The sequence below is a fragment of the Lipotes vexillifer genome, unplaced genomic scaffold (genome assembly GCF_000442215.2).
Source record: "Lipotes vexillifer unplaced genomic scaffold, Lipotes_vexillifer_v1.1 scaffold835, whole genome shotgun sequence".
Lineage (NCBI taxonomy): Eukaryota > Metazoa > Chordata > Mammalia > Artiodactyla > Lipotidae > Lipotes > Lipotes vexillifer.
The window spans coordinates 845,031-853,798 of NW_006774135.1; the positions used below are offsets into that span (position 1 = coordinate 845,031).

At 49.9% G+C, this 8,768-nt stretch overlaps 1 protein-coding gene across 1 annotated transcript in view; it reads right to left on the reverse strand.

Annotated features, from left to right (window-relative positions):
• The window catches only part of CFAP74 (cilia and flagella associated protein 74), a 66,361-nt gene that overhangs the window by 25,438 nt on the left and 32,155 nt on the right, over positions 1-8,768 (reverse strand). Inside the window, exons 15-16 of the mRNA XM_007448974.1 lie at positions 5,521-5,685; positions 4,373-4,451 (exon numbers count right to left, since the gene is read on the reverse strand). Of these exons, the coding sequence (XP_007449036.1) occupies positions 4,373-4,451; positions 5,521-5,685 (244 nt within the window). The remainder of the gene's footprint in view (positions 1-4,372; positions 4,452-5,520; positions 5,686-8,768) is intronic.

Here is an 8,768-nt window from a genome sequence, read left to right on the forward strand (position 1 = left end):
CACGAACCCGTGTCCCCTGCATCGGCAGGCGGACTCCCAACCACCGCGCCACCAGGGAAGCCCGGGTTTAGTTTTTGTTTCTTATTTTTCAAAGATGCCCATCATCAGGTTGAGGAAATTTTCTTCTACTCCTAGTTCACTGAGATCTTCCATCACAAAAGGATGTGGAATTTTGTCAAAAGCTTTTTCTGCATCTGTTAAGACAATCATAATGTTTTTTCTTCTTTCTTCTGTTGATATGGTGAATAATATTGGATGATTTTTGAATGTTGAACCAGCCTTGTGTTCGGAGGACAGACCCCACTTGCTTATGATGTATTATCCTTTCTCACATCCTGCTGGATCCATCTGCTAGTATCGTAATGAAGACGGAGAGGAGTTTTTGACTGAGCACATGCTTCCTGGCACTTTATCTGTGGAGTTCCTTCAGTTCTGAGCTGAAGCTGCACTTTTCCAGAGAGGGTTGGACTTTGTGTGGCTGGGCCCCGAAGCTCTTCCAACCTGGGACCACTTTCCCCTAAAGTCTCGGCTGGAGAGAGCACAGGGTCACAGGTCCAGGCTGCAAACCCACATGGGACTGGCTGATGGTTTCCTTTTTTTAAAAAAAAAAATTTTATTTATTTATTTATTTTTGGCTGCACTGGGTCTCCGTTGCTGTGCGCGGGCTTTCTCTAGTTGCATCGAGTGGGGGCTACTCTTCCTTGCGGTGTGCGGGCTTCTCCTTGCGGTGGCTTCTCTTGTTGCGGAGCACGGGCTCTAGGCACGCGGGCTTCAGTAGTTGTGGCTTGCCGGCTCTAGAGCGCAGGCTCAGTAGTTGTGGCCCACAGGCTTAGTTGCTCCACGGCATGTGGGGTCTTCCCGGACCGGGGCACAAACCCGTGTCCCCTGCATTGGCAGGCGGATTCTTAACCGCTATGCCACCAGGGAGGTCCTGGCTGATGGTTTTCAATTATCAAGGTGAACCCCTCGCCACCTTTAAAGGGCAAGGGGCCCATGCTGCTGTTTCCTTGCTGCTCTGCTCTGTGGCAGTTCATACTCGTGATGTACTTGCCCGCCACGTGTGCAGCCCTCTGAGGCAGACCCTTTGCTCTGAGCACTCCTGCCGCGTCCCATGCTGCAGCCGTGGGGAAGGTTCTGGGCCAGCAGGTCTCAGGGGCCCACGCCGGGAGCTGCACAGCTGATGTGAGGACCCCCACGAACCTCCCGTGGGGGGTGGCCCAAACTCCACTCGGAAGGCGGCCCCTCCTGACGTGTGGTGCTGGGGGTCAAGGCCAGCTGACCCCCTGAGCTAGCACAGGAGGCAGAGGAGGTGAGGAGGGGGCCCTACCCACTCACCCTCTGTCCCCCTGGGAACAGAACCATCTGTGTGCGACCCAGCGACTCTCCTCTCTCCACGTTTTGTAATCTCTGTTCTGATCCGCTGATCCATGTGTCCTTATCTGGACCACACTGTCTTGATTACCGTAGATTTAAAGTAGGTTTTGAAGCCACGTGTGAGTTTCCAAAAACGGTCTTTTGAAAGATGCTTTCCTGGAGTATTAGAAAAATACCGAGGCAGGGGTCCCATGCACCCCTGCATCCCATGTTCACACCAACGTTAATCAACAGTCCCCCAGGGGCTTCCCTGGCGGCGCAGTGGTTAAGAATCCGCCTGCCAATGCAGGGGGACACGGGTTCAAGCCCTGGTCTGGGAAGATCCCACATGCCGCAGAGCAACTAAGCCTGCAAGCCACGACTACTGAGCCCGAGTGCCACAACTACTGGAGCCCGCATGCCTAGAGCCCATGCTCTGCAACAAGAGAAGCCACTGCAATGAGAAGCCGGCGCACTGCAACAAAGACTAGCCCCCGCTTGACCCAACTAGAGAAAGCCCACGTGCAGCAACGAAGACCCAATGCAGCCAAAAATAAATAAAAAATAAAATAAACAAATTTATACATAAAGAAAACATATGGAAATGCAAGTACCTAAAATGTCCAAAGCAAATACCTTGCCAAAAAAAAGAGCAAAGTTGGATGACTTAACACTATGTGGCTTTAAGGCTAACGCTAAAGCTACAATAATCCAGATGGATGGTGCTGGGTCAGGAGAGGTAAATGGGTCAACCGATCAGCACACAGAGTCCAGAAATATACCCACACTTTCAATCCATTTGCAGCAAAGATAACAAATCAATCCACCAGGGAAAGGAAAGTATTTCAACCTGTGTTGCAGGAACAATGGGACATACACGTGGGAAAAAGAAGAGCCTTGGCGTCTACCTCACATCACACACAGAAATTAGCTGGACCACAGACCCAAACGTAAGAGCCACGTCTTATGTCCTTGGGATAGGGGAAAAGTTGCTATAAAGGCATAAAGCGCACACCTCAAAAGAAATGATGGGTAGATTTGTAAACATTAAAATTAAGAACTTTGGGACTTCCGGGACTTCCCCGGTGGTCCAGTGGTTAAGACTCTTTGCTCCCAATGCACGGGGCCCGGGTTCAATCCCTGGTCAGGGAACTAGATCCCACACGCATGCCACAACTAAGAGTTCGCATGACGCAACTAAAGATCCCTCATGCCGCAATGAAGATCCCGTGTGCCGCAACTAAGACCCGGTGCAGCCAAATAAATAAACAGAACTTTGGGACTTCCCTGGCAGTCCAGTGGTTAACACTCTGCACTTCCAGTGCGAGGGGTGCGGGTTTGATCCCTGGTTGGGGAACTAAGATCCCACATGCCACGTGGCACGGCCAAAAAAATAAATAAATAAAAAATAAAATAAAATTAAGAACTCTGACTTAAGAAAAGAGATCATAAAGGGAGTAAAAGGACAAGCCACAACTTCGACTTGGAGGCAATATTTGCAGCCTCCTAACTGACGAAGGCTAAGTATACAGGATCTGGAAAGAACTCCTATGAATAAATAAGAAAAGACAAACAACCCCATAGAAAAGTGGGTGAAAAGCTTTAACAGGTATTTCATACAAAAGAAAATACAAATGGTAAACAGGCACCTGGTAAGACAGGCAACCTCACTGGTGGCGTGAGCACTACAGACGGGAGCCTCCCTTCCCAGGCCTCCAGACCGACCCCGCGGAGCTGCCCAGTGGGACCCAGCCACGGGCCGCGGGTGGCTGTGAGCTCTTGAAATGTGGCTCTTGGGAAGGAGGAACGAAATTCTCCTATTACTTAATTTTGGTTAGTTTAAATCTGAATAGCCAGGCATGGCTAGTGGCAGCTGCACTGTGTAGCGCAGTCCCAGCTGCAGCCACGCGGGACGGAGGTCGTAATAACAGTGAAGCCACGCGTCCCCCACGATGCGGCAAAGACACGCCCCCAGGGAGACTCACACACTTGCAGACGCCGCCTGAGCCCCTGCGCGCACGGCCCGCGACGTGAAATCCCCCTGATGTGAGCCGGTGGGAGTGGCCTGTGACCCAGGCATGTTCGTGAGAGGAGCCGCCACGCAGAGGACCCCCGTCCAGTCCACGTGGACGCCCCACAGAGCTCAACGCTAAGCAACCAAACAACTCAGGATGTACTCGCCGCGGCTCCGATGCTGGAGAAATCCAGCCCTTTCTGACCGTGAACGTGGATGGAAAAAGCAAAGGGAGGCAAGGAAACGCTGAAGACAACGCCAGAGGGATGCCCCTGGGGAGGCGGTGCGTCCGGTGAGCGCGGCCGCATGGGACCTCGTCTTCCTCAAGCTCCGCCTGGGCTCGGGCTGCCGACCTCCTGGCTCTTCTTTAAACCATCCTCACGTGTTATACGCACTTGACTTCCGGACGGAGTTCAGGGTGGCCCCAGCCAGCCTGGGGCCTTCAGCGACCCCATCAGCAGAGCCCCCGGCCCCTTCCCCATCCCCTCCATCCCTCCACCAGGCAGGGCTCCTCAGATGTCCCAAGGGCCACCAAGGGCAGGGAGGAGGGCAGTTCCCCTTGTGGCCAGCCTGGTCCAAAGCTGGGCATTTCCTTTAAGTCTTCTGTTAGCTTAAATATGGATGCAAATTTTAATCCACTCCATAACCAGTATGTAGTTGAATATATAAATACGTATGAATATTTTCTTACTTACTTAAAACTGGAGCCCTGGAAAAATTCTGCACCGCCCAGCCCCCTGGCACCACACTGGCACAACCAGGCTTCGCCGGATGCAACCGTGCTTGGAGTGGCTCCCGGAATCTGTCCCTCTGGGGCCCTCCGACCCAGCCTGCCAGCCCCTCTGCCCGTCAGACGGCTGGGGCTCGGGACCCTGCTGCCAAGGTGGCTGCGTGCTGCGTGCAGGCGCGGGCCCGGCTCACCTACGGGGCGCCCCTCCTCCTCCTCCTTTATGTCCAGTTTTCCAGACTCCTTCCGGCTCGGCACACCTGCGGGCACGGACTCACTGCCCACCGTCAGCTGCTCGGAAAAACTGGTGGCGACTTTACTGTCAAAACCTTTGTCTTCATACGTAAAGCTACTGCTCTGAAAAAGAGAACGCGACACCTTTACTGGCAGTTTCCACTTGCCTTTCCCATCAACCGTCCAGACCCGCCATCTGGGGAGGGCCACGATGAGGGCCTGGCCGTATCCGGGCTGGGGGCCGCGGGCTCCCACAGCACCCCTCAACAGCTCTCTGGCAACCCGTGCCGGGCTTGTCCGGGGCTCAGGGCCCCTCTCGCCCAGGCGGGCTCCGCCTCGGCCCTGTCCCCGGAGCCTGCTGCATGCGCGCACGCAGCCAAGTACCTCCAGGACGCCTGCTCTTCCCCCACATGGGCTTGGGTCTCCCAGGCTCCAGCCCTGAGCTCTCCTGGCTTCAGCTCAGACCCCAGCAGGCTGAGAGCGGCCCAACCCCACCTCTGCTCCTTTCCCAGAGGTCAATGACCCCCAGTCCTCTCCCCTGGGCTTACAACAGATGGACGGAGTGCCTGCCGTGTGCAACTCAGGGGCCACGGGGGGACACACAGGGCACTGCCTGGGTGGAGCTGCCGTCCAGCCGGACAGACACCCACCAGGAGAGGGCTGGTGCCCGCGGGGAGCCCTGAGGGCCCAGGTGCTTGTCCTCACCCCCAAATAATCCCCCCCAGTGTCCACTGGCTGTGCTGGAAGTTGTCTCCACTGATGGGGTCCCACCTGTTTCCGCTTCCTCAGCAGCACACGTGCACAGCCTTCCCGTGAGAGGACCAGGGCCCCCCTCGCACCTTTGGGAGAGGTGCAGGTGCGGGGCAGGGTTTGCTGTGCTTTTCAGCCTGGGGTGTCCAGCCTGGAACGCCCGTCCCCACAGGCTGGGACTTTAGGGCCTGGAGCACTTGGCCACCACCTTGCCAACACGTATGACGGGACAGCATCCTGCTACCCTAGGTGCACTCCTCACAGAGACAGATCTCTTCTACCTAGACTGACCGGAGGCTGTCCTGCTGCTGGGCCTTCTCCCGCCCACATCAACGTGGCCCCCTTTACACAGACTCGTGGGACTGTGTCTCGTGGCGGGAGATGCCACATGCTGCCCTTGGCTGAGCAGTCATGGCGTTGACCAGGAGCAGAGCACACTCACTGTGTTGAGGACCGACGGGGACGTGTCCACCTCACAGCACTCTGATGCCAGGAGAAACTTGAACCTGGTACCCAAGCCCCCGAGGTTGGTCAGCGTGATGGTCTGGGATGCAGCCTCACCCACCACATAGCTGCCGAAGTCGATGAGCTCCTTGTCGAGGGACAGCTGCCAAAAGACCCCGAGTGAGCCAGGGTGACCACCAGGCTCACAGCAAGGTCTCTTCTCCCACCTGTCACCCTGCACCCCTGAGGGGACACAGGAGCTCTGGCCCTGTCTTCATGCTCAGAGGTGAGGCCTGCCTCTGGCTCATGGTGGGAGGCAGGGCCTCTGCACAAGCCAGGACACAATCCACATCCCAGAAATCATAGACCTGTGTACTGATCATGGCAGTTTGGGAGCACCTGAGCGCAAGTTTTGAAAAGTCAGGGACTTCCCTGGCGGCACAGTGGTTAAGAATCTGTCTGCCAGTGCGGGGGACACGGGTTCAAGCCCTGGTCCAGGAAGATCCCACATGCTGAGGAGCAACTAAGCCCGTGCGGCACAACTACTGAGCCCGCGCTCTAGAGCCCACAAGCCACAACTACTGAAGCCTGTGCTCCGCAACAAGAGAAGCCGCCGCAATGAGAAGCCAGCGCACCGCAACGAAGAGTAGCCCCTGCTCGCCGCAACTAGAGAAAGCCTGTGCAGAGCAACGAAGACTCAAAGCAGCGAAAAATAAATAAAATAAATAAATTTATTAAAGAAAAAACTTACATTACATTACATTACATTACACAGCTTACGTTAAAAAACAGGACAGGGAGTTCCCTGGTGGTCCAGCCGTCGGGACTCTGAATTTTCACTGCGGAGGGCCAGGGTTTGATTGCTGGTCGGGGAACTAGGATCCCGCAAGCCGCATGGTGCAGCCAAAAAACCAAAACCAAAACCAAACCAAAACATAAAACAAGACAGATCTCAAATCAACAACTTACGTTTGCTACTGAAGAAAATCAGGAAAAGAACGAAGTAAATCCAAAACTAGCAGAAGAAGATGATAAAGATCAGAGCAGAGACGAGCAAGAGAGAAGAGAAAAATAAAGAAAACTAATGAAACCAGAAGTTGGTTCTTCAAAAAGATCAACAAAATTGACAAACTTCTGCTAGGTGGACTAAGAAAAGAAAGACTCAAATTACTAAAATCAGAAATGAAAGTGGGGACATTAATACGATTCTACAGAAGTAAAAAGGATTATACGTGAGGACTATAAACAATTGTACCAACAAACTGCAGGAAACCTAGATGAAATGTACAGATCCCTAGAAAACAAAAAACCTACCAACACTGAACCAGAAAGAAAGAAGACAATTTGAATAGACCGATGACTAGTAAGAACACTGAATGTATAATAAAAAATCTCCTGACAAAGAAGAGCCCTGAACCTGATGGCATCACTGATTAATTCTACCAAATGGTTAAAGAATACCAACCCTTCTCAAACTTTCCAAAAAAACTGAAGAGGTAGAAACACTTCATAACTCATTCTAGGAGGCTGGCATAACCCTGATACTAAAGCCAGACAAAGATACCACAACAAAAGAAAAGTACAGACCAAAATGCCTTATGAATATTGACGCAAAAACCCTCAACAAAATATTAGCAAACAGAATATACACAATGACCAAGTGGAATTTACTCCTGGAACGTAAGGATGGTTGAATGTAAAAATATCAATCAGTGAAGTATGTGACATCAGCAAAATGAAGGGGAAAAACCCACACGATTATCTCAATTGATGAAGAAAAAGCATCTGACAAAATTCAACACCCTTTTATAATAAAAGCACTCAACAAAATAGGAATAGAAAGAAACTACCTTTATATAATAAAAGCCAAATATGAAAGCAACATAACATAATATTGCAATATAACATAACATAATATTCAATGGTGAAAGACTGAAAGCTTTTACTTTAAGATGAGGAATGAGGGAAGGATGCCTGCTTTCCCCACTTCTATTCAACATGGTACTAGAAATTCTAGCCATAGCAATTAGTCAAGAAAAAAACGGTATCCAAGTTGGAAAGGAAGAAGTAAAATTATCTCTGTTTGCAGATTACATGATCTTATATGCAGAAAATCCTAAAGACTCCACAAGAAAGCTGTTAGATCTAATAAACAAATTCAGCAAAGTAGCAAGATACAAAGTCAACACACAAGAATCAGTTGCATTTCTGTACATGAACAATGAACAATCTGAAAAGGAAATTACAGAAACAAATCCATTTACAATGACATAAAAAAAGAATAAAATTTTTAGGAGTTATCTTAGCTAAGGAGGTGAAAGGCTTGTACAATAAAACTACAAAACATTGTTGAAAGAAGACATAAATAAATGGAAACACATCCCACATTCATGGACTGTAAGACTTACTATTGTTAAGAAATCAATATTACCCAAAGCAATCTACAGATTCAATGCAATCCCTTTCAAAATTCAAATGACATTTTTTAAAGCAACAGGAAAATCCATTCTAATATTCATATGGAATCGCAAGGGACCCAGAATAGCCCAAACAATCTTGAAAAGGAAGAACAAAACTGGAGGAGTCATTCTTCCTCATTTCAAAACTTACTGCAAAGCTACAGTGATCAAAACAGTGTGGCACTGGCATATAGACAGACATATAGACCAATGGAGTAGAACAGAGAGCCTAGAAATAAACCCTCACATATATGGTCAAATAACTTTTGACAAGAGTGCCAAGACCATTCAGTGGGGGAAAAGACAGTCTTTTCAACAAATGGTCCTGGGAAAAGTGGATGTCCACATGCAAAAGAATTACCTAATTCCATACACAAAAATTAACTTAAAATGGATCAAGGGCCTAAATATAAGACCTAAAACAATAAAACCCTTAGAAGAAAACAAAGGGTAAAATCTTCACAACACTGAATTTGGCAATAATTTCTTAGATACGACACCAAAGGTGCAGGCAACGAAAGAAAAAATTGACAAATTGGACTTCATGAAAGTTGAAAAAAATTTTTACATCAAAAGACATTTTCTATAGAGTAAAATGACAGCCCAGAGAATGGGAGAAAATATTTGCAACTCATATATCTGATAAGGGGTTAATACCCAGAATGCACAGAGAACTCCTAAAACTCAACAACAACAAAACAAATAACAACCAAATTCAAAATGGGTAAAGGGGCTTCCCTGGTGGCGCAGTGGTTGAGAGTCCGCCTGCCGATGCAGGGGACGCGGG